Source organism: Dipodomys merriami, unplaced genomic scaffold (assembly GCF_024711535.1).
Source record: "Dipodomys merriami isolate MVZ:Mamm:240054 unplaced genomic scaffold, mDipMer1.0.p SCAF_4, whole genome shotgun sequence".
NCBI classification, from domain to species: Eukaryota; Metazoa; Chordata; class Mammalia; order Rodentia; family Heteromyidae; genus Dipodomys; species Dipodomys merriami.
The window spans coordinates 45,149,249-45,175,735 of record NW_027205603.1 but is presented as its reverse complement, the minus strand read 5'-3'; the positions used below and the strand labels follow the sequence as shown (position 1 = coordinate 45,175,735).

General features: G+C 40.2%; 1 protein-coding gene across 4 annotated transcripts in view; it reads left to right on the top strand.

Moving 5' to 3' along the window:
• The window catches only part of CUNH8orf89 (chromosome unknown C8orf89 homolog), a 52,231-nt gene that overhangs the window by 6,331 nt on the left and 19,413 nt on the right, over nt 1-26,487 (top strand). For 3 of the 4 annotated variants that reach the window (XM_069991793.1, XM_069991794.1, XM_069991795.1), the window contains exons 2-6: nt 5,660-5,826; nt 8,234-8,378; nt 11,096-11,191; nt 13,369-13,421; nt 21,896-22,015. In XM_069991793.1, coding sequence (XP_069847894.1) covers nt 5,700-5,826; nt 8,234-8,378; nt 11,096-11,191; nt 13,369-13,421; nt 21,896-22,015 — 541 coding nt within the window. In that variant the 5' untranslated portion in view covers nt 5,660-5,699. The remainder of the gene's footprint in view (nt 1-5,659; nt 5,827-8,233; nt 8,379-11,095; nt 11,192-13,368; nt 13,422-21,895; nt 22,016-26,487) is intronic. The other variant, XM_069991796.1, reaches the window with a different exon arrangement.

Here is a 26,487-nt window from a genome sequence, read left to right as displayed (position 1 = left end):
GGGTGAAAGCTTCTAGAACCCTGTAATTCTTGCATTCTGCATGCCTGCAAAAACACCACCTCATAGATAATGCCAAGATGTGTTACCAGCTCATGCAATTGATGCCAGACCCACTTGGACTATGGCTGCATGGTTTCTGAGTACCAGGATGGCTGAGCACAGTGAGATGAGTCCTGGAGAAACAATTTCTTAGGTTAACTTTCATGTCCAGGATGCTCCAAAAGTGTTCCATTTTTCAAGGAAATGTCTTTCACATGAGTTTACAATTTACAGCCTTGATTCCTAGCCACTCAGGAGGCTGATAGACTCCACCTTCAAAATATGCAGCAAAAAGCAAGGCTGGAGTGTGTAGTTCAAATGGTAGAACGTAAATTTAACAAGTGAGAGGCCTTGAGTTCAATGTCCAGTACTGCCAAGAAGAAAATTTTTAAAAATTTAAAACCTCAAAACATTAAATACCAAAATAACAATCCAGTCAAAAAAAATAGGCAAATGAGCTGAAAAGACAGTTTTAAAAGAAGTATAAGTAACTAAGAAAATGTGCAATCTCCTTAGCCATCAGGGAAATGTAAATCAAAACTACACGGAGAACCTACCTCATCACAATCAGAATGGCTAGGACACACAACGAAGAATTGGTGCAGATATGGGAATCATTACCATGAGTGGAAATGTAAACCAGTCCAGCCATTATAGAAAAGTCTGGAGGTTCTTCAACAAAAGAAAAAGAAAAAGGGCTGGGAAGGTGGCTCAGTGCTAGAATGCTTGCCTAGCATGCATGAGGCCCTGGGTTCGATTCCTCAGCACCACATAAGCAGAAAAAGTTGGAAGTGGCACTGTGGCTCAAGTAGTAGAGCACTAGCTTTGAGCTGAAGAGCTAAGGGACAGTACCCAGGCCAGAGTTCAGGTCTTACAACTGACAAAAAAAAAAGAAAGGAAGAAAGAAAGAAAGCCAAAAGTGTAATTACCATATAATTCTGCAAACTTTGGAGTAGGTTTCTGAAGGAATCAAGCTCAGCATTCAAAAGAGATACCTAGGGACTGGGAAGGTGGCTCAGTGGTAGAGTGCTTGCCTTGCAATGCATGAGGCCCTGGGTTCGATTCCCCAGCACCACATAAGCAAAAAGAAAAAAGCCGGAAGTGGCGCTGTGGCTCAAGTGGTAGAGCGCTAGCCTTGAGCTGAAGAGCTGAAGGACAGCACCCAGGCCCAGAGTTCAGGCCCCACAACCGGACCCCCCCCAAAAAAGAGATACCTATAATATATTCATATTCATTATGGCATGATTCATATAACCAAGTTATGGAATCAATCTAGGTGTCCATCCATTCATGAGTGGGTATAGAAATGTGTTACAAATGCTCAATGGACTATTATTCAGCTCATATGGATGAAATTGTCATTTGCAGGAAAATAGATGAAACTGAATATCAGCATGTGGTAATTGTGTGGCAAAATGTAAACAATTTAAAGACATACATGTTCTCAAATTGTTTTTACCTGATATTTATTCTTTCTTAGAAAGCTTCATAAAATAAGCTAGTTAAAAAAATCATCTGGGAATATGGCTTAGTGGTAGCGTGCTTGCCTAGCATTCATGAAGCTCTGGGTTTGATTCCCCAGCACCACCAAACAGAAAAAGCTGGAAGTGGCACTGTGGCTCAAATGGTAGAATGCTAGCCTTGAGCAAAAAAGAAGTACAGGGACAGTGCCCAGCCCTAAGTTTAAGTCCCAGGACTGGAAAGAAAAAAGCAGCTTTATACATACATGTCCTGACCATTACTGACATTCTAGTATTTTCACTGCACTTTATCTGAAATAAACTTTGTTTGCTTGCTTACTTGTTATCTGAATCTCCTACTAAGGAGCAGAGAACATACATTATTTAGTTCCTTGTTACACCCTCAGTGCCTGACATAACTGGCATTCAGTACAGTGTTTGTTTGAATGGATGAATAGATGCATGAATAGTGAGTAAGTAAACAAACATTTAACCTTTTCTTCTAGTTCTAAACTAGGCAATAAAATAGCAATCTTAATTTTAAAATACCCGGAATATTTTTAAACCAAAAGAATTTTTTGAAATACATTCATATTTTGAGGTTGTCTTGAAAATTTAGTCATTATTTTATAACTATTAGTTTTAAGCACTTAATTTACCATAACTCTGATTCTCATTCCTATAATCTGAGAACTTTAGTTTTAAATGAGTTCTTTATTGCCCAACCCAGAGCAGACACATGCATATGTACTTTGTTCTTTTTATTATCTCTTCTTAGATGAGTGAAGAGTTTTTAGTGGCCTTTTTATTAGTCCTATAAAGTATTCTTAAATTTTGTTTCCATTAGTAATGGTACTGTTCATGTTTACATGAAACATCAGGTCAAAACCACTTAATTCTTCAATATTTCAGTACTTTCCTGAAATCATATATACTATTAAATGTGGACTTGAGAAAACAACTTTTTATTTTGTAAAATTTCAAACACAACAAAAAATGTAGAAATAGCTGGATAGTGGTAGCTCATCCCTGAAATCCTAGTTACTGAGAAGGCTGAGATCTGAGGATTGAAAAAATTTCTTGAGACTCTCATCTCCAATTAACCATCAAAAAGCCAGAAGGGGAGCTGTGGCTCAAGTGATAGAATGCTAGCCTTTAGCCAAAAAAGCTCAAGGAATGTGCCCAGGCCCTGAGTTTAAGCCCCAGGGCCAACTCTCTCCTCTCTCTCTCTCTCTCTCTCTCTCTCTCTCTCTCTCTCTCTCTCTCTCTCTCTCTCTCTCTCACACACACACACACACACACACAGTAGGAATATCAGAATAATGGATCTATGCAAAGTGGTATAACTTTCTTTAAAAAAACAAATCAAGGGCTGGGAAGGTGGCTCAGTGGTAGAGCACTTGCCTTGTATGCATGATGCCCTGGGTTCGATTCCTCAGCACCACATAAGAAAAAAGAAAAAAGCCAGAAGTGGCGCTGTGGCTCAAGTGGTAGAGCACTAGCCTTGAGCTGAAGAGCTGAGGGACAGTGCCCAGGCCCAGAGTTCAGGCTCCACGACTAGACCCCCCCAAAAATTTTTTTAAAAAAATTAAAAAACAAAACAAAACAAACTCAAATCCAGTCTGGGATGGTCAAAAATGCAAGTGTGCCCGGGAGGGGAGTAGAACTTACTGTTAGCCTCTAATTGCTTCTGTCCTGGAAGAGGAGCTTCAACAAGGGAGAGGAGTTCTTGGAGTTGAAAGAATGTTGTCTGGCTGTTTCCACCTCTATAAATAAAGAAGTTCCTAAGACAGAATCTGGATTGTGATCCTATGAGGCCTTTTAAGAATTTAGTAATTATAATTTACCGCATATCTCAGGTTTGTTTTGTTGTCATTTTCATCATTGTTGCCCTGTGGTTGTCTTGTTTTCAAATCTTTAGCAACAAATCCTGTGAAATCAAAAGAGCTTAAAGAGCTTGTCTTCAAGAACATCAAAGCATGAGCTACTCTTGTTTCTTTGTTGTTTGGAAAAAGGATCAGCACCAAGAACAGAGAAGGTGGGGGCAGGAGTAGAGAATAAACCTCTGAGACTTAGCCAGGGCCAGGGCTAGATTACTTGGCAGGTCAGGTTGGAGATGCTCAACACACACATGGGCCCCAGCACCATACCTGGTTAGTATTGTCTCTGCCTTTGCTGCGCTTTTTGGGTTTCCCATCTTGGTTTACAGCCTCACCACTATCTTGTCCCCCATTACTCTTCGGCGTCCACCCTTACCTTTAACTGCCAACACTGCCCTTTTAGGCAGATCCAAGATTTCATCACCAAATCCCCTTCCTTCCTTCCTTCCTTCCTTCCTTCCTTCCTTCCTTCCTTCCTTCCTTCCTTCCTTCCTTCCTTCCTTCCTTCCTTCCTTCCTTCCTTCCTTCCTTCCTTCCTTCCTTTCTTCCTTTCTTTCTTGTCATGGGACTTGAACTCTGAGCCTGGCACTATCCCTTAGCTTTTCAGCTCAAGGCTAGCGCTCTACCACTTGCGTCACAGCACCACTTCTGGTTTAAAGATAAGTGTCTCACGGACTTTCCTACCCAGGCTGGCTTTGAACCGTGATCCTCAGATCTCAACCTCCTGAGTAGCTAGGATTACAAGCATGGGCCACCTGCACCATGCCAAATCCCTTTTATTTTAAGCTTGTTTTCTCTGGTAACAGTAATAATATCACCAGGGTTTGACCCAGCTTGCTAGTAGGAATAGGCTTTCTTGTAGACAGCGCATCTCTCTCTACTCCTCCATCTCCTGAGGATAGCTTGGTTCCCTTTCCCACTCCAACACTCCTTTTCCTTTCTTTCCTTCCCTTTGTCTTCAGCTGTCTTCCTCTCACTTCTTGCTTTCTTGCCCACATTCTTGCTTCTCTCTTCCTCCCTCCCTGTTGTGCACAGTATCACATGCATGTTCTAGATGCAGTGGACTACATTCCCAAGTTTCAGCCTCTGCCTGGCTGGCATCACACTTTTTAGTTGAATTATTATTATTTTTTGGCCATAATGGGGTTTTACACACACACACACACACACACACACACACACATACACACACACACACACACACACACACACACACACACACACACACACACACACACACACACACACACACACCAAATTTCTGTAACTTGGAATTTAAAAGAATTCATTAAAATACTAAGATACATGAGCTGGGAATGTGGCTTAGCGGTAGAGTGCTTGCTTAGCATGCATGAAGCCCTGGGTTCAATTCCTCAGCACCACATAAACAGAAAAGGCCAGAAGTGGCACTGTGGCAGGGATGATAGAGTATTAGCCTTGAGCAAAAGAAGCTCAGGGACAGTACTGAGGCCCTGAGTTCAAACCCCAGGAAGGGAATATATATATATCACACATATATATACACACACATATATATGCAATTAAAAATAATGACTATATTTTTTGCCTTCTTCCTTAATATTTTTTGAACTCAGCTCAAGGCTAGTGCTCTACCACTTAAGCCACAGGGCCACTCCCAGTTTATTGGATATAAGAGTCTCACAGACTTTCCTGCCCAGACTTGCTTTGAACCACAATCCTTAGATCTCAGTCTCCTGAATAGTGAGGATTACAGGCATGAGCCACTGGTGCCCAGCTTAATTTTTATTTTTTATTGTTATAAAGATGATGTACAGAGCAGTTATATTTACGTAAGTCAGGAAATGAGTACATTTCTTTTTGGGCAATGTTCTCCCTTCCCTTGCTCTCTCCCTCTAGTCCCCACACAAGTTGTATAGATTATTTTCAACATAGTGTCTAGTGAGTACCACTGCTGCAATTCTGCTTTATTCTTTAAAAACCTCTTGCTTTAATACCCCCAGAATATGTTGAGCACTGGTGCCTGCCTCATGCCTGAAATCCTAGCTATTCAAGAGGCCAAGATCAGAGGATGAAGGTTATCTCCACTTGCAAAAAGCAAGAAATAGAGGTGTGGCTCAAGTAGTACGAGCCTAGAGTGAAAAAGCTAAGGGAGATTATTCTGGCCCAGAGTATGTATGTACATGTTATAAGTAAATCCCTGTTAAAATGTAATCTTTATGATCTAAAACAAATGAGAAACTGTAACTACAAGTATTATTTTGTTCTCTCCTTTCCATGTTCTGGGCTTGCTTGGAGCAGTATCTCCTTTTCACCTGCACTGTTGAAAGAAGAAAAGAAAATGTCAGTGTTAACTCCTGAAATAAAATTTGAGACTAATAAAGTCACCAGAAGGTCTCTGGAAAATTGTTTTCTTTTTGAGAGTAATTGGAAGAAAGCAGTTTTAGAAACACAAAAGATGAGGAAAGGTAATATCATTTTAACTGTTAACTTTCTTTAAGAAAACTGAAATGCTGGGCCAATAAGGAGGGTGAATGAGGACGAATATGGCTGAAGTAGATGGCTTGCACATATGACAATAAAACAATGAAACCTTTTGAAATTGTCTTAGGAAGGGGTAGATTGATTGGAATACATTGTATATATTCATGGAAATGTCACAATGGAATCTCCTCTCCTTGCAACTAATGTAAGCTAACAATAAAAAAAATGTGAGCATGAAAGAAAATATAGAAATAGTACCTTTGATTTACATTTTTCTAAATAGTCCAGAGATCTCTTATAATTTACATGACATTTTTTGTTGTTGTTATTGGTCATGGGGCTTGAACTCTGGGCCTGGGCATTGTCCTTTAGCTCTTAAGCTCAAGGCTAGTGCTCTACCGCTTAAGCCACAGCACCATTTCCAGTTTTCTAGTAGTTTATTGGAGATAAGAGTCTCATGGACTTTCCTGTCCTGGCTGGCTTTGAACTGTGATCCTCAGATCTCAGCCTCCTGAGTAGCTAGGATTATAGGCATGAGCCACCGGTGCCCGGCTTACATGACATTTATATTGGGATAGTATATTAAATTTGTAGAAAAGAAAGTAAAGAAATGAAAGTTAATATAACAGAAACAAATTTAAAGAATTACGTTTCCTCACAATCAATGCATTATTATTTCTGTTAGACCACATTTCTTTTTATTTTATTTTTGCTGGTCCTGGGGCTTGAACTCAGGGCTTAGGCACTGTCCCTGAGCTTCTTTGTGTTCAAAGCTAGTGCTCTACCACTTGAGCCACAGTACCACTTCTGGTGTTTTCTGAGTAGTTTATTGAAGATCAGAGTCTCATGGACTTTCCTGTCCAGACTGGCTCTGAACAGTGATCCTCAGATCTCTGACTCGAGTAGCTAGGATTACAAGCATGAGCCACCGGTGTCCAGCGTGTTTACTTTTTTGTTGTTTTTGCTGGTTGTGGGGCTTGAACTCTGGGCTTGGGTGCTGTCCCTGAGCTCTTCAGCTCAAGGTAAGTGCTCTATCACTTCAGCCACAGTGCCACTTCCAGTTTTCTGAGTGGTTTATTGGAGATAAGAGTCTCTCGGACTTTCCTGCCCAGGCTGGCTTTGAACCTTGATCCTCAGATCTCAGCCTCCTGAGTAGCTAGGATTACAGGTGCAAGCCACCAGCGGGCGGCCAGTGTTTACTTTTAAATACGTTCAGATGATTTGTGTGCATGTGCACACACACATTTGTCAGTCCTGGGTCTTCAACTCAGGACTTGGGCACTGTCTCTGAGCTTTTTCTCAGTTCAAGGCTAACACTCTACCACTTCCAGCTCCACTTCCAGCTTTTTGGTGGTTATTTGGAGATAAGAGCTCATGGACATTTTATGCCTGGGTTGGCTTTGAACTGTGATCCTCAAATCTCAGTCTCCTTAGTTGCTAGGATTGCAAGTGTAACACCAGCCTTGAGTTGAATTTCATTTTTTAGGACATTCATTTTTTTTGCAATTATATTAATAATTCTAGCCAAACTTACATAGAGAACATTTTTATAACTTGTTCAGTAAGTTCTAGTTTGAGAACTTTGGATATGGGTATATTTTGACTTTCCCTATTTTATTTATTTTTGTCATTTGAACTTGTGTTCACGTGGCTTGCTTGCTCAGCTGGTGATCTACCACTTGAACTATACTTGCAGCCAGCTTTTTGCTGATTATTTTGGAGAAGGAATCTCATAGACTTTTCTGCCCAGCTGTGTTTGACCTGAGATCCTGTAGCTCTGTCTCTTACATAGCTGGGATTACAGGAATGAGCCACCAACATGTGGTGCAGCTTTTCCTTTTCATTTCCAAGTTATAATTATACCTTTTGTTCATCCTGAATTTTGACTTCAGATTTATTAATGGATATGTAATTATTCATTATTTTATTTTTGCATTTTCATACACTTATGGTATGAGGAGGGTACATTATAATATTTCCATGCATACCACACAATGTTGTTTGAACCAACTCACCTCTTCTGCCATTCTGTTACTCTGTTACTTGCAAAAGGGGAGGCCCTTTTGCAAACAGCACTTATTGAGTTTCATTATGCTCTATTCATGAACATGTATTCATATATATGTATATATATATGTGTATGTATATATCATTTGATCCTCTTTACCCCTCAGTATCTCATTTTTCCTTCCCCACTTCAACAGTCTCCTTTTTGTATTCAAGATATAGCACAATTCAAATTGCTCTACAATTTCATTACAATTTCATTGGGATGACAGTTGCTTAGTTTTAGTTCATGATTGATTTTTATATTTTATCTGCATTTTAGTTTGTGGTAAAAGAAGTGGTATATATTTAGCCAAGGTGCTTATGATAATATTTTTCAAACAGAATACATTGGTTTAGAAGAGCCCAAAGAATATGTCAAAATGCCGCATTTGCCAGGATTGCCAAGTTGTCAAAAGAGTGTAAGTTCAACTCCACTAGAGGTTCATAAACACCTGCTGCATGCCGACACGGAGATGACCACAATCAGGTAGATCATCGCTATCCTGATCACTGTTCAGATTCTTTGGTTCAGTTATGGCTCATACTAACACTGTGAAAGGTAGAGGTTTCTCTGTTGAGAATCTAATTCTTTCTTGCTTACTGATGTTATTTCTAAAAGGATTTAAATGTTAAAATCTACGTTAGCCATTTTATTTAGAATGACAAGTACTTGATTTTACAAGTGACATTACCAGGAAGTTTTAATATAACTTGTTTTTAGCTAGGTGCCGATGGCTCCTGCCTGTAATCCTAGCTACTCAGGAGGCTGAGATCTGAGGATCTTGGTTTGAAGCTAGCCCAGGCAGAAAAGTCCCCATGAAACTCTTATCTCCAATTAACCACTCAAAAACCAGAAGTGCAACTGTGGCTTAAGTGGTGGAGACTAGCCTTGAGCACAAAGAGGCTTAAGGATAGTGCCCAGGCAATGAGTTCAAGACTCACAACCAACAACAAACAAACAAACAAACATAAATAAAACAAGATAAAATAACTTGTTTTTCTTTATCTTCTTTATTATGTAGCCCAAGCTGGCCTTGAACATATGATCTTCCTACCTTGGTCTTTTGAGTGCTGGAATTATAGGCATGCCACTCCACACTGAAATTCCTTAAAATAAATTTTGTCTAAGCTAGATCAAGCCCATCAGTAGCTTTGTCAGGTTTATAGATAAAATTTTAAGTTTCTGAATCATTAACAGATTTCTGCTCTCTAAATACTGAACCTTGTGTTTTGATTCTCTAATGACTCCTGGTATGAGAAAAGATTGTGTCTGAGATGTCAGCCTAGTTTAAACCGCACTTGAATATAAAGAATAATGGGTGTGTGCCTGCACTTGTATGCTGGTCCTGGGGCTTGAAATCAGGGTCTGGGTGCTGTCCCTGAACTTCTTGTGCTCAAAACTAATGCTCTATGGCTTGAGCTGCAGTTCCACTGTCTTTTATTGTTTTGGTTTTTTTTTAGCAGATTATTGGAGATTAGAATTTCATGAACTTTGCTGCTTCAGATTCACGATCCTTAGATCTAAGCCTCCTGAGCTAGGATTTTAGGTGCGCTACCAGCACCCAGCTGAGAATGGTTTTAGACAATCAAGTCTCCTTGACTTTGAAAACTGCCGTTTAAACATGTTTCCTTTTCCTATTCTAAATCAGATGGGTTGAAGTACCAATAAAGAAAAACTTCTTCTTTCAAAGAGATCTATCTATAAGTTAGGAAGACAGTCTCATATTCTATTTACTTTCTGCTATGTTTAGTTTTATTCGCCATTTTTATTGAATGTCTCTTATTTGTTCCCTGTCCTCTTGCCCCCTGAAGTACTTACATCATTCTGAACTACAATTTTCTTTAGAGGAAGAAAGATACATACATACATATATATTCCTCTAAAGATTTATGTGTATACATATATATACTTAATGAACTTAAACATTTTCCATATATATTTCCGCATATATATCATACAAGATTGCAGTTTTTGAATGAAAAATTTTAAATCTTTCTAACTAATATTATTGTTAAGTAGTCTTGAAATAAATTATAGTAATATAAATAGATAGCTGGGACATAGTAAAAATGAAACATTATGGAAAATGTTTAAACTATGAACATAAGAACTTCTGAGAAAATATGAAGAAAAATTAAAAAAAAACTATTTGATCATCTACCCATCTCAATATCTTCATTTTTATTTTTGCTTTCTTCTATGCTTCATTTTCATGGACTTATTTTAATTGCGATTGTAGTGTACTTTCAAGTTTATATTCTATCTTTTTTTTTTTTAGAAGTTTAGTTTTGAACCAGGCACTGGTGGCTCACAACTGTAAGCCTAGCTACTCAGGAGGTTGAGATCTGAGAATCACAGATCAAAGCCAGCCCAGGCAGGAAGGTCTATGAGAGTCATATTGCCAATAAATTACTAAGAAAAAGCCAGAAGTGTTGTTGTGGCTCCAGTGGTAGAGTGCTAGCCATGAGCACAAAGAAGCTCAGTGACAGAGCCTATGCCCTGAACTCAAGCCAGGACTGGTAGCAAAAAAAATCTAGTTTTGAACTCAAGGCCTCTAGCTTGCTCAGCTTCCTTGCCCTGCTGATGCTCTACCACAAGGGCTATACCTCCAGCCTGGCATTTTGCTGGCTAATTGGAGATGGAATATTGCAGACTCCTGCTCAGAAAAGCTTCAAATCTCAATCCTTTAGTTCTCAGCCTCCTGAGGAGCTAAGGTTACAGACATAAACCACAGACACCTGGCCAAGTCCTCCTTTTAAAATTTAAGATTGCACATAATACATTTTCCATGTCATTATATAATCTTTGAACAGTCTTACTAGCTACATTATCTTTCATTGCTGGACCCACAATTTGTCTGATCATTTCTATTGGACTTTCAAGTCCAATATGTATGGTTTGTTCATTTGGGTTGTGTAAATAACACCACAATGAACAAACCATACATCATTTTTACTTATCATTTTTAATATTATCACTTTTTTTCTTTATTGTTTTTCTTTTGTGATTTGGCTGTTTGGGAAATTATTACATTACCTTAAGTGAGAATTTACTTGTCAATGAAAGGTAATCTGAATACATTTTAGTCATGTTAGGACAAGCATCCTATCTTCACGGAGAAAGTGGAATAGCAGTGACTGAGTAGCACGACCTGTAAGAAGTGCTGGCAGCAGTAAATGTGAGCTCTTTCCCTGCCTTTGCAGCCATTCCAGTGAGAACATATCCAGTTGCCTACAAGTATCTTATCCTTCCCTGTATATCACCCAACATTCTGTGAAAGAACAACATTGGCAAAGCAGGGAAGTACTCTTTTCTCTTTTGGGTACAACCTCTAATCTTTTTTCCTCCATATGTGAATATCTGATTTCAAAACTCAGAGAGGGCTGGGAAGGTTGCTCAGTGGTAGAGTGCTTGGATCGCATGCACGAGGCCCTGGGTTTGATTCCTCAGCAACACATAAGCAGAAAAAGCCAGAAGTGGTGCTGTGGCTCAAGTTGTAGAGCGCTAGCCTTGAGCTGAAATGCTGAGGGACAATGCCTAGGCCCAGAGTTCAAGCCCTACAACTGACCAAAAAAAAAGAAAAACTGAGAAAAAGTATGATCTTCTGTCAATTTCTTTAATGGTGATCAGAAGTGTTATTGGTTCTCATAGCATATTCTGGGAATATAGTAGATAACAGTAATCTGACAAGTGAAAAATATTTAAAAGTTACTGCTGAATATCCCTAGCTTAATATAGAAATGTGAAATTCTTAGGATGCAGTCTGTCTGTCATTGGCAGCACATTCAAACCTGATATTTTTCCCCCATAGGAATATAAATTAATTATAGCAAAATTCATTTTGCAGTGGTAGATGAAAAAGTGAGCATAGCAGTTTGAAGCCAGCTCAGTCAGGAATGCCCCTAAGACTTTTATTTCTAATTAACCACCATAAAGTCAGAAGTGGAGCTGTGAGTCAAGTTGGAGAGCGGCAGCTTTGACTGATAAAGCTCAGGGACAGCATACAGGCCTTGAGGTTAAGCCCCAGTACTAGCTTAAAAAAAAGAAGCAAAGCACAAGTAAGGGGTAGTTGACAAATGGCTCATCCAGATACCTGGATTTTTCTTCTCTTAGCATTGCTTGGCTTGTGGCTGATAATTCTTAATAAATATCTGTAGGTAAAGTGAGATACAGCACTCATACACTGGTTATGTTTGCTAGGATAATCTAAAATACTGGCTGGTCTGTATCCCCCTATCTATTTCTGACTAGGTTAGCTGTAGTAAAGTTCCTTTGTCATTTAGTTTTTTAAAGTGTTTATATTTTGGGCTGGGAATGTGGCTTAGTGGTAGAGTGCTTGCCTAACATGCATGAAATCCTGGGTTCAATTCCTCAGTACCACAAAACAGAAAGACCTGGAAGTGGCACTGTGGTTCACGTGGTAGAGTAGCTAGTCTTGAGCAAAAGAAGCTTACGACAGTACCCAGCCCAGTCCCTGAGTTCAAGCCCAAGGACTGGGGAGAAAAACAACAACAAAAAACTAATACAGGCTAGGAATGTGGCCTAGTGGTAGAGTGCTTGCCTAGCATGCATGAAACCCTGGGTTTGATTCTTCAGTACCACATAAACAAGAAAAAAGAAAAGCTAGAAATGGTGCTGTGGCACAAGTAGGTAGAACACTAGCCTTGAGCAAAAGAAGCTCAGGGACAGTGCACAGGCCCTGAGTGCAAGCCCGGGGCTGGCAAAAAAAAAAGTTTATATGTTTATTGTTATTATAAAGGTGATATACAGAGGGGTTATGGTTGTCATTTAATTTTGTTTGTGTATACATGTGTGTGTGCTAGTACTGGGGCACCTACCATTTGAGCCACAACTCTACGTCCTGCTTTTTGCTGGTTAATTGGTAATGAGACAGATTTTTCTGCCAGGGCTGGCTTTAAACTATGATCCTCAGATCTCAGCCTCCTAAATAGCTAAAATTAAAGGCATGAGCCATTGGTATATGGTCCATTTGTTTAATTTCTTTTTGTTGTTGTTGTTGGTTGTGGGGCTTAAACTCTGGGCCTAGCCGCTGTCCCTCAGCAAATCAGCTCAAGGCAAGTGCTCTACCATTTGAATCACAGCACCACTTCTGTTTTCTGGTGGTTTATTGGAGATAAGAGTTTCATGGACTTTCTTGCTCGGGCTGGCTTTGAACCTTGATCCTCAGATCTCAGCCTCCTGAGTAGCTACGATTACAGGAGTGATTACAGGCGCCCAGCCATTTGTTTAATTTCTAAGTTATGTCATTTAACAAAATAATTTTCAGGGCCAACAGTGAGCTTCAGTACATCTTCAGCATGTGCAGAGCCCTGGGTTTGATCCCTGTATCTGAACAAACAAACATATCAAGTGACTTTTTCATGAAAGTATATTGTTTGTTTCTCATTGTATCTTTTAAAGCTAATACAGCTTGGACTTTTATACAAGTGATTTTATGATCATATATAATCTTTAGAATAAAGAAGACTAAGACATGTACCATGATACCACTTCAGGAGAAATCAAAAGGTAAGCTGACTCATCTTTTTTTTTTTCTTCCACATGTCTTATTGGGGTGACATATACTTAATCTGTTTTTTCATTTTACTTTCTTTTCATTGGTTCAACCTTATTTTGTTAACACTTTTGTAAGCTTTAGTTATTTTGTAAACTTAATAGGTGTTAGGTTCATAATATGCATATCTTAATAACCTCTGGACCTAAGATAAACCTTCATCCTATCTCTCTTAGGCCAATTAGTAGCCTACATATTTGAGTCTATAAACTTTGAAATCCTTCAACACAACTACAAAGTGAAATCTGGACTTCCATTGCTCCTCTTTCTCTCTCTCTCTCTCTCTCTCTCTCTCTCTCTCTCTCTCTCTCTCTCTCTCTCTCTCTCTCTCTCTCTCTCTCTCTCTCTCTCTCTTTGTCTGTCTCTCTCTGTCTCTCTCCCTCTTTTTTCCTTCCTTCTCTCTCTTTCTTTCTTCCTTCCTTCCTTTCTTTCTTTCTTCCTTTCTTTCTTTCTTTCTTTCTTTCTTTCTTTCTTTCTTTCTTTCTTTCTTTCTTTCTTTCTTTCTTTCTTTCTTTTTTTCTTTCTTTTTCTTTTTTTCTTTCTTTTTTCCTTTGTGACAGTGTTGGGGCTTAAGCTCTGGGCCTGGGTGCTGTCCCTGACTTTATTTTTGCTCAAAGGCTAGGACTCTACCACTTGAGCCACAGCACTACTTCCCACTTTTTCTGAGTAATTTTTTCTGCCTGGGCTGGCTTTGAACCACGATCCTCAGATTTCAGCATCCTGAGTAGCTAGGATTACAGGCATGGAATTATTCCTTCTTTAAGAGCAAAAGTCCTTATTACTTGCTAATTAAAATGTGAATTTCTTAGTCTGGCATTAAACCTCTCTCTCTCTCTTTTTTTCTCTCTCTCTCTCCCCCTCCCTCCCTCCCTCTGTCTCTGTCTCTGTCTCTGTCTCTCTCTCTCCTCCTCCCTCCCTCCCTCTGTCTCTGTCTCTGTCTCTGTCTCTCTGTCTCTCTCTCCCCCTCCCTCTCTCTCCCCCGTCTCTCGTTTATGTGAGCCTGTCTGTGACAGAACTAGGGCTTAAACTCAGGGTCTCAAGCTCTTGCTTAGTTTTTTTGTTTTTGTGTTTTTTTCCCCCTAAAGCTAGTACTCTACCATATGAGTGACAGCTCTGCTTCTGCCTTTTTACTGGTTGATTGAAGATGAATCTCTTGGATTTGTCTGCCCAGGCTGGCTTTTTTTTTCTTGTCAGTTGTGGGGCTTGAACTCTGGGCCTGGGCACTGTCCCTAGCTCTTCAGCTCAAGGTGAGTGTTCTACCACTTGAGCCATAGCACCACTTCTGGTTGTCTGGTAATTAATTGGAGATAGGAGTCTAACAGATTTTCCTGCCTGGGCTGGCTTTGATCCTCAGATCTCAACCTCCTTAGTAGCTAGGATTACAGGCATGAGTCACTGGAGCATGACTCAATTTTCTTCTCCTTCTTCTCCTTCTCTTTCTCCTTCTCCTTCTCCTTCTTCTTCTCTGTCTCCTTCCTCCACCTCCTCTTCTTCCTCCTCCTCCTCCAACAGTATTAACATTTTGAACCATATAATTCTTTGTTGTGTCCTGTCTTGTTGTTTGTCCTGTCTTGTGCATTATATGATGTGATCATTACCTACTAGAAGCTGTTCACACCCTCTAGTTGTGAAAAATAAAAATATCTTCAAACATTGCCAAATGAAATAGGGTAGCAAAATCACCTCTAGCTGAAACACACCTGCTATATGTTATGTTCTTTCCTATTGGTCTTCCTGAATAGTAAATGATTCATACTTTACCTGTGTATACCAATAATTTCCTTACCACTTTAAGATTTTCAACCTTATTTATTTTTATCGTAAACTTATAGGCATTTTAAAAAATCTTTGTTATTTTAAAGGTAATGTACAGAGAGGGGTTACAATTATATAAATCAGGTAAAGAGTATATTTCTTTTTGGACAGTGTCACCCCTTCCCTCGTTTTCTTGGTGTTTTTTTGAAATGATGCATGCATCATTTCAAAGATATAACAAAAACTAAAAAAAAAGATATAACAAAAACTGAAATTATTCTGCCTCTATTGACAGTGTTGGTATAAATCAGAACTGACTTGAGAGTAGCTTTGTAAGTTCAGTCTATGGGAGCTCATAAGGTTCACTGTCCATTAACTTTTGCTTGGCTATTTATTTTCTTTGGATTTCCATATGCCATTGGTAACTTCCTAATCAACAAAATACAAATAAAAATACAAATCTTGAACCCACAGACCTATAGCCACCTAATCTTTGATAAGGGACCTAAAAACATAGAGTGGAAGAGAGACAGCCTGTTCAGTAAATGGTGCTGGCAAAATTGCTTAAACACTTGTAGAAAACTATAGCTAGATCCTTGTATATCACCCTGCACCAGAGTCAACTCCAAATGGATCGAAGACCTCGAAGTCAAAGCAGATACCCTGAAAACATTATAGGAAGCAATAGGAGAAAATCTAGGGTTCCTTGGCACAGGCAGAAATTTTCTTTTCTTTTTTTTTGGGGGGGGGGTCCGGTCGTGGGGCCTGAACTCTGGGCCTGGGTGCTGTCCCTCAGCTCTTCAGCTCAAGGCTGGCGCTCTACCACTTGAGCCACAGCACCACTTCCAGCTTTTTTCTTTTTGTTTATGTGGTGCTGAGGAATCGAACCCAGGGCCTCATGCATGCAAGGCAAGCACTCTACCACTAAGCCACCTTCCCAGCCCCAGAAATTTTCTTAATAAAGACCCAGAAACACAACAAATCAAAGAAAGGTTGGACAAATGGGATTGCATGAAATGGCAGAGCTAGCACGATCAATAGAAGAAACCCCACGGATTGGGAGAAGATCTTCACTAGCCATATAATGGACAAGGGTCTCATATCTAAAATATACTTAGAACTCAAAAAACTAAATCCCCCAATAACAAATCCTCAAAGAAACAACCACCCTGTCAACAAGCAGGCTAAAGACTTAAAGAGAAACTTCTCTGAAGAGGAAATAAGAATGGCCAATAGACATATGAAGAAAGTCTCAACTTCTCTATCCATAAAAGAAATGCAAATCAAAACAATATTGATATTCTACCTCACCCCAGTTAGAATGGCTATCATCAAGAAATGTAATAACAGATGTTGGAGGGGAAGTGGCCAAAAGGGAACCCTACTGCATTGTTGATGGGAGTGTAAACTTGTTCAACCACTTTGGAAAGCAGTATGGAGGTTCCTCAAAAGATTCCACATAGAGATCCCCTATGACCCAGCAATCCCACTTTCGGTCATTTACCCAACCGATCACAAACAAGGCCAAACTACCAGCACGACTATGTTTATTGCAGCATTATTTACCATAGCTAAGATATGGAGCACCCAGATGCCCCTCAATATATGAATAGATCAAGAAAAGGTGATATATATATATATATAAATATAAATATATATATATATATATAATGGAATTCTATGCCTCCATCAAAAAGAATGACATCACCCCATTTGTTAGAAAATGGAAAGACTTGGAAAAAATTATATTAAGTAAGCCAGACTCAAAGAAACATCGGTCCCATGGTTTCCCTTATTTGCAATAACTAGTATTAGTCTAGGATGACCAGAAAAGGTCAAAAGCTATGTACATATGAACATATAAGATGATGTTAAGTGAAATGAACCCCAAGATAGGGACACAACTGTTTTTTTCTTGCTTGCTACTGTTTTTAATGTATTCAAAATGTACTATGTGATTTTTTTGTTTGTTTCTTTAGTATGTTCTTCCCCCATGATATAACCCCTGTTTTCACTGTATTTGATGTCAGTGCCCTGCATCTTGTATATACTATTTTCTAATTTGGGGAGGGAAAAGGAAATAACAAAATTATGAAATAAAGATACAGGTTGACCCATTGTAACAATGAGATGTACAAGACACTATGTTGAAAATGAACTTTACAACTTGGAAGGAGGGGGGAAGGAAGGAGTTGGGGAGGTGGGGATGGGAAGGGATGGTAGGGAAAAACAAAGGAGGAGGTAATGGTTCTTGATAGAAATGTACTCATTACCTTACTCACGTTACTGCAACCCCTCTGTACACTATTTTTACAATTAAAAACAAACAAACAAAAATACAAATTTTAATTAGAATGAAAGATTTTTTTTTTGCTGTATATTTTTGCTCAAACAAGTATTTGTCTGCTTGCATTCCTCTAGCCCAACCCTGGCTCATGATGGGTTCTGTTTGAATGTATGGGTACCTTTAAAATCCAAGTATTGGAGCCTAATGCCCAGTGTGGTAATAAGTCAAGCATAGTGATTGACATCTGTAATTCCAGCACTTGGGAGGATGAGGCAAGAGCAGGAGGATCTTGAGTTCAAGGCTTACTGTACTACTTATAGACACCAGGCAGGATGGGTCATACCTGTAGTCCCAGAACTTGGGAGATTGAGATAAGAGGAGAAAGAAGGTCTTAAGTTCAAGGCCAACCTTGGCTACATGCAAGACTTTGGATCAAAAAAAGAAAAGAAGTAGGATTTTATGGGAATGGTGGTACTGTGTTCTTGAGAGCTGATGGGTGTTTTATGAACAGCTGCTGGAGAGGCTGCCTTCCTGTCTTCCAGGCTCATCTCCATGTAAGCACACGGCATTCTCTCCCTTTTGCCTTTATTATCTTTTGCCATTTGAAGACACAAGAAGAAGCTACCAGTTTGGAAGCTTTCATCAGATTGCCCCCTGCCAGCTCCTTCATCTTAGGTTTAGCCTTCCGAACTATTTTATGTTGTGATTTTTGTGATAGTAACAGGAATAGACTATGATAGGCATCTTTTTGGCTGGGAACTGGCCCAAGACCATGATCATCCTACCCTCCCCTTTCTAGTAGCTTGGATTATAATCATGGCCTACCATGCTTGGCAGTGCTTTCTTTATGATGTGTGTGTGTGTGTGTGTGTGTGTGTGTGTGTGTGTGTGTGTGTGTGTGTGTGTGTGTGTGTGTGTGTGTGTGTGTGTGTTGGGATTTGAACTCAGGACCTAGCACTTGCTAAGCAGCCACTGTATCCTGAACCATGCCTCCACCCCAGTATGACTTCATTTTAAAATGAGGTATGTGTATATACATTAAAAGAAATATTTAAGAATTATTTATTCTCTTTTCTTTTTCTTTCTTCCTTTTTGTCAGGCTCAGGGCCTGGGCACTCACTGCCCCTGAGCATTTTTGCTCAGACTAGCACTCTATGACTTTGAGCCACAGCTCCATTTCTAAGTTTTGAGTGGTTAATTGGAGATAAGAGACTCACAAGGACTTTTCTGCCTGGTTTGGCTTTGAATCATAATCCTCACATCTCAGCCTGCTGAATAGCTAGGATTGATTACAGGCATGAACCACTGGTGTCTGGCTCTTATTAACAATCAGTAACAATCACATTGCACTTATCTGTATAATACTAATTCTTTTACGTTTTTTATGTTTGTTTAATATCTAAAATCTATTTTTGTCAGTGCTCAAATCTTCTTTTATGGTTTTCTTTTTTTGGGGGGGTGGGTCCAGTCGTGGAGTCTGAACTCTGGGCCTGGGTGCTGTCCCTCAGCTCTGCGGCTCAAGGCTAGCGCTCTACCACTTGAGCCACAGCGCCATTTCTGGCTTTTTTCTTTTTGCTTATGTGGTGCTGAGGAATCGAACCCAGGGCCTCAGGCATGCAAGGCAAGCGCTCTACCACTGAGCCAACTTCCCAGCCCTCAAATCTTCTTTTAAAGTGTCAGATTCATTTTACTATGAAGAACAAGAGCTTAGATCATGTTTTTAAGGCTCTACTTTCTCTCTTTCTCTTTCTCTTTCTCTCTCTCTCTCTCCCTCTGTCTCTCTTTCCCTGTCTCTGAACTTCTCACTCCTATTATATCTACAAATGAAATAAAACAAACAATAACAACCATGTTGGAGAATGTAACAAGTTTTCTCTCTCTCTCTCTCTCTCTCTCTCTCTCTCTCTCTCTCTGTGTGTGTGTGTGTGTGTGTGTGTGTGTGTTTGACAGTTGAAGTAAAGTTGATTTTTTTGTTTTGCCAGTCCTGGGGCTTGTACTCAGGGCCTGGGCACTGTCCCTGAGCTTCTTTGGCTCAAGGCTAGCACTCTACCACCTGAGCCACAGCACTACTTCTGGCTTTTTCTGTTTATATGGTTCTGAGAAATTGAACCCAGGGCTTCATGCATGCTAGGCAAGCTCTCTGCCACTAAGGCACATTCCCAGCCCCTAAATAATGGTATTTTAAAGCTGTATAGGTGAGCAGATTATTTTCAAAGCCTTATATATTTCTAAGTAGAGCACACATTTGCATATTTAAGGATAATATATAGTGATTTCATGGGCATTTTGAATTTGGTGGATCTGTGTTCCAATACCACCAATGACTGCTTGCCCTTGGGCAAGGTATTTAGTCTCCCTAAATTTTCTTCCCTCCTTTTCTCTCTCCTCCCTTCCTTCCCGTCATTCCTTCCTCCCTATTTTCCTTCATACCTTCTTAATTTTTAAAATATTGTTCTGTTTTTTAATTTTTTATTGTTAACAAAGGTGAAGTACAGAAGGCAGAAGGCTTACAGTTACATAAGTCAGTTACAGTTACATGAGTACATTTCTTTTTGGACAATGTCACCCTTCCTTCCCTCTCTCCCACTTTTTCCCTCCAGTCCCCACTCACGAGTTGTAGTGTTCATTTTTAACATAATGTCTAGTTAGTATCATGGCTGCATGATACTCACCCTGTCTGTGCCCCCCACTTACCCTTTGAAAGACAGATAAATGAACAAACAAGACAAAAGGAAAAGAAAAAGCAGCAGCAGCAACAACAAAAAATAACCCCATTTCCATTTCTTGGAGTACATTTTGATAAACATTATTCTATTTTGTTGTTGTTGTTTGTTGTTGCCTGTGCTGGGCTTGAACTCCAGGGTCTAAACTTCTTTTTGCTCAAGGCTAACACTCTATCACTTGAGCCAGAGTGCCACTTCCAGCTTTTTCTGTTTATATGGTGCTGAGGAATCAAACCCAGGGCTTCATGCATGCTAGACAAGCGCTCTACTGCGAAGCCACATTCCCAGCCCGAAATATTACTTTATATGAGTAGATTCACATAGGTATTATGCCTTTGTGATCCTTTCCTAAGAATTTCCTCCTTTGATTTCACTGTGTGTACATGTTTAGAGACCTGTATAATCGGTCATGTTCCAGTGTATTTTTTTTCCTTTTACCATCCAGTGTGTTTACTTGTAGGTTACAACAAATGTGGGAAACCATGCAACCTATGTTTCATTGAGTCTCTGCCTTTATTTTTCTTGTTCTTTTTGTGATAGCTTCTCATTGTGTAGTTTAGGCTGGCCACAACCTTGCAATCCTTTGTAAAATCTGTAAGCGGGTAAAATACTTAATGATTACTTTACAGTTTTGTCCAGTGTATGAAATAGATGTAGAAGCTTGAGTGATGTTGGCTCATCTGAGGGAGTTATTGAACATTATACTTTTACATTAGTTGTCATTTATGAGAAACTATTTCATGAGAAAAACTTGAGTATGTAAGGAACAAAACAAGCTAGCTATTTATGGTGACTGTATTCTCTACTTCAGAATAAATTGCACAGCCATCCCATGTTAAAAGGCACAATGTAGGCTAAGAGTTAAATTTTACAAAATTAAAACACAAGCATATGCTTCTTAATTAAAACTCCTCCCTCCTCCTCCCCCTCCCTCTCCTCCCCCTCCTCCTCCCCTTCCTCCTCCCCTCCTCCCCCTCCCTCCTCCTCCTCCTCCTCCTCCTCCTCCTCCTCCTCTTCTTTTTGGTGGTGCTAGTCCTAGGGCTTGAAACTCAGGGCTCTGTTCTTGAACTTTTTTGCTCAAGGCTAGTGCTTTACCACTTTGAGCCACACCACCATTTCCAGTTTGGAGTAGTTAATTGGAGATAACAGTCTCACTGGGCAGCCCATGCTGGCTTTGAACCTTGATATTCAGCTTTCATTCTCCTGAGTAGCAAGGATTACAGACATGAGCCACTAGTGCCTGACTCAATTAAAACCTTTTAGGTAACTAGCCATTGCAGCCACTATCATTTAGAAAGTCAGGACTAGCATTTCTTTTTTTTTTTTGGGTCCAGTTGTAGGGCCTGAACTCTGGGCCTGGGCGCTGTCCCTCAGCTCTTCAGCTCAAGGCTAGCGCTCTACCACTTGAGCCACAGCACCACTTCCGGCTTTTTTCTTTTTGCTTATGTGGTACTGAGGAATCGAACCCAGGGCCTCAGGCATGCAAGGCAAGCGCACTACCACTGAGCCACCTTCCCAGTCCCAGGACTGGCATTTCTAATTCAAAGTACAGATTATATAAAGATATGGTGGGGTTTTGCTAGCATTTATGGTGTATTTCCTTCCCTGTGTCTTCTCTTCACACCTGTGTGGTTCGATTTTGACATCTGGCTTCTCCCCACAGGCTCTGGCTTCAGAGACCCTCTGGCAGGAGCATCCTCTCAGTACTTACAAAGACTTTCCAGAATGGCCATACTGGAGTATGAGACCATTCGTCAGGAAACAAGCAAGAAATCAAAAAAAGGCAAGAAACAAGACCTACCGGACTGCTGATGGCTACTGTGGGGTGCTCTCTTCCCTGGTTTTGAAGATTTACGTTTGCAGTTTTTCTTTTCTTCTTCTTTTTGATATGTGATATGATGTACAGTTATTTATGTAAAAATGTAAATAGGAAATAAATATTTTATGTTATATATTGAATAATTCATATTTTTAACATTATAGATACATTTAAATCAAGAAAACATACACATGAAAATTATATTTCATGAATTTTAGGAACATTGGATTTTCTTTTCCTTCCTTCTTTCCTATCTTCTTTCCTATCTTCCTTATCTTCCTTCCTTCCTTCCTTCCTTCCTTCCTTCCTTCCTTCCTTCCTTCCTATCTTCCTTCCTTCTTTCCTATCTTCCTTCTTATCTTCCTTCCTGTCTTCCTTCCCTCCCTCCTTCCTTCCTTCCCTCCCTCCCTCCCTCTCTCCCTCCTTCCTTCCTTCCTTCCTTCCTTCCTTCCTATCTTCCTTATCTCTCTCCCTCCCTTCTCCTCCCTCCCTCCCTTCTTTTCCCTCCCTCCCTTCTCCTTCCTTCCTTCCTTCCTTCCTTCCTTTTTGTGCCTGTACTAGGGCTTGAACTCAAGGCCTTGAGCTTTTGCCAGGTGTTTATTTATTATTTATTATTAATTAATTAATTTATGTCAATCATGGAGCTTGAACTTGAGGCCTGGCACTGTCCCTGAGCTCTTTCACTCAAGGCTAGTGCTCTACCACTTTGAGCCACAGCTCCACTTTTGGTTTTCTGGTAGTTAATTAAGTATCTTGAGGACTTTTCTGCCTGAACTGGTTTTAAACTGGGATTCTCAGATCTCAGCCTCCTGAGTAGTTAAGATTATAGACATGAGCTACCAGCACCTGACTTGCTTGGCTTTTTTGCTCAAGACTAGCATAGCATTTGATCTATATGATTATTTGAACTTAAGAGTTTCTCAGATTTGTCTGCCAGGCTGGTGTCAAACTGGAATCCTCAGATCTCAGTCTCCTGTGTAGGTAAGATCATAGACATAAGCCAGTGGTGCCTGGCTGGATTCTTTTACTTTAATTTGATAAATAACTTTGAACGCCTCTCCATGCAATAGATTTTGCTAAATGCTCTAGAAAGTTAAGGAAAGATCCAAGTGTGGTGATGCAGTCCTAAAATTACAGCCATTTGGAGACTGAGGCAGGAGAATTGAGAGTTTGGGGCCAGCCTGGATTACATAGCAAACCCTGTCTCAAAATAAAACAACAAGGATGAGTAAGTGTTACTGAGCTTAGAAGTGGGGAGGATGTAAATAAAAAAAATCCCTCTTGATGACATTGCTCAAGATACCTTAGGGTCATAATCTGACTAATCGAATTGAAACCCCTTTGTACAACTACTTAAAATTCATTAATTAAAACAACCACCACCACCACCCTCTTTTCCCTGCTTGGGTTTGGCAGCAGTTGTGAGATGATGAAAATATTGGCTTAGTTTGCCTAGTAAGCCTGAATAGGAAATTCTACCTTGGATCTGTGGCAACAATGGGCTGACCCTCTGAAGGGCATAAGTACATGCCCAGGTCATGCTAACCTGCTGCACTTGGCCTTCACAGGGCTTTCTATCGGGTAGACATGGACCAAGTGGCAAAGATGACATGTATTCATGGGAGAAAGAGGAAGATGAACAGGAAGGTTTAGGTCAAGAGGACATCTCCCCCCAAGGAAGCCAGAGGGGTAGGAAGAAGTGCATCTCTGTATCTCCTTAGGACACAGATGGCTGAGGGTAGGTGGAGTACAGAAGCACACAGTGTCACAGGGGCTCAGAAACAGGGTAGTGACACCCAGAGGGTGAGGACAGGGCAGGTTTTAGGGAAGGTACTGTGCTTGAAAGGGCCTTAAAGACAGGAAAGATGGAAAGAGGGCAATCCTAGAAGACTGGAAAAGGTAGCAAAGCCATCTTGAGATACACTGGGGTGGAGCTCTGGGTCATATAGAGTAGGCATCATGAATGCGCATGTCTATTGCCCCCAAGCCAGTGCCTGATCAGGTGAGGCCTATGGTAGACTGGGGTGTATTTTCCTATTTACAAAGTCACTGGATGCCTAGCTTCAGCAATTTGTGCCATGTGGGTCTGAAGTTGTCAAATAGCCTAGCTTTTCCTAAGAAGTAAATTTTTCTGTGACATTGTTCAGTTTGTAAATGTTAGAAACTGACTTAAAGTAACTAAAATTCAAAATTTCTAAAGCTGTTGTGTGGGCCAAAGAAAATTATATGTGCAGGGCTGGGAAGGTGGCTCAGTGGTAGAGCGCTTGCCTTGCATGCCTGAGGCCCTGGGTTCGATTCCTCAGTACCACATAAGCAAAAAGAAAAAAGCCGGAAGTGGTGCTGTGGCTCAAGTGGTAGAGCGCTAGCCTTGAGCTGAAGAGCTGAGGGACAGCGCCCAGGCCCAGAGTTCAGGCCCCACGACCGGACCCCCCCCCCCCCAAAAAAAAGAAAATTATATGTGCAAGCCAGATCTGGCCACTTATTTACAATCTTAAGGACAAAGAAATAGATAGCAATTGCGCTTAAAAAAAAAAGAGAGAAAAGTAATTTGATGATATGTGGCAGTGAACCTCAGATCCCAAACATGAGTTTGTATTTAATCTGTTTCACAATGGAAAACTCCTTTATTTATTTTCTTATTTTTGTCAGTACTAGAGCTTGATATTTACTACACAGACTATCCTGCCCAGGCTGGCTTTGAATCATGATCCTCAGATCTCAGCTTCCTGAGTAGCTAGGAGTATAGATATTAGCAACTGACACCTAGCATGTCTGCCATTTTAAATCTTTATCTGAGGAGGCCTAACTAAGTAGTTTCCATAGTTTTAGATTCCTGAGTAAATACACCCACTGTAAAGTACTGCCTTCTCTGGGTAGCATGTCTTAGCACTGCAGTACGCATGTTAGTTAACATATCTGATTCACAGTGTCTGTCAATTTTGTTGGTGTGAATTGATATACAGATCTTGATTACACTGATCAAATTAATGTATAGAAGGTGTGTGTGTGTGTGTGTGTGTGTGTGTGTGTGTTTGTGTGTGTGTGTGTATGTATGTGTGTGTGTTTGTGTGCATTCGCATTATTACTATTGGAATCAAACCCAAGGTCTTTGATGTCAGGTAGTACCCCAGTTCTAGGACATATTGTAATTACTAGAAAAAAGTCGTGGGGCCTGAACTCTGGGCCTAGGCGCTGTCCCTCAGCTCTTCAGCTCAAGGCTAGCGCTCTACCACTTGAGCCACAGCGCCACTTCCGGCTTTTATCTTTTTGCTTATATGGTGCTGAGGAATCGAACCCAGGGCCTCAGGCATGCAAGGCAAGCGCTCTACCACTGAGCCACCTTCCCAGTCCCAAAAAAGTATATATAATATACATAATATATATATATAATATACATGTTCAGAAATTGCAGAAACAAAAGTTCAGCTGGAGTTAAAATGCAGCTGGGATTACAGGAGTACCCCCGGCCTCACCTCTGAAAGTTGCTCTTTTTTTTTTTGTGTGAGTCATATGGGCTTGAACTCTGGGCCTGGGCGCTATCCCTCAGCTCTTCAGCTTAGCCACAGTCTCACTTCCGATTTTTGGTGGTTTATTGGAGATAAGAGCCTCACAGACTTTCTTTCCAGGCTGACTTTGAACAGTGATCCTCAGATCTCAGCCTCCTGAATAGCTAAGGATTACAGGTGTGAGCCACCAATGCCCAGCTTGAAAGTTGTTTTTTTTTTTTTTTTTTTTTTATGATTCCTGAAATGGATTCAGAATATGGTTCACTGTTGTTTGTCCCAGATCAAAATTTCCTAGAACATTATGGATTCTTTCAAGGCTGCAGATTCAATTCTTTCCACATTTTGGAGAAAATTTTCATTATATCTTAGAAAATTTAAGTCTTTCTGTTCTGTAGCTTTGCATTTGTTACTTTGGGGACAACAATTATTATTATTTTGGGATCATTTTCATTTGTTCTAAATATCTGGAGGATTGAAGAAAGAATTTGTGAATTTTTTTTTACTTTATTGCTTTAATTTTGGGGGTTTTCCCCCCCTTGATGATTCACTGTTGATTATTTTTGGAATTCTCCTAGGTAAACATTTCAAGTTCCCATTGTGTCTTTTTTCTTCCTTGCCATATTAATTATTAATTCTGTAATGGTTTTAGGCCTTTTTTTTTCCTTTTTCTGGTTGTAGGTCTTGAACTCAGTGCCTGAATGCTGTTGCTGAGCTCTTTTTTTTTTTTTTTTTTTTTTTTGGGTCCGGTCATGGGGCCTGAACTCTGGGCCTGGGCACTATCCCTCAGCTCTTCAGCTCAAGGCTAGCAGTCTACCACTTTGAGCCACAGAGCCACTTCCGGCTTTTTTCTTTTTGCTTATGTGGTGCTGAGGAATCGAACCCAGGGCCTCAGGCATGCAAGGCAAGTGCTCTACCACTGAGCCACCTTCC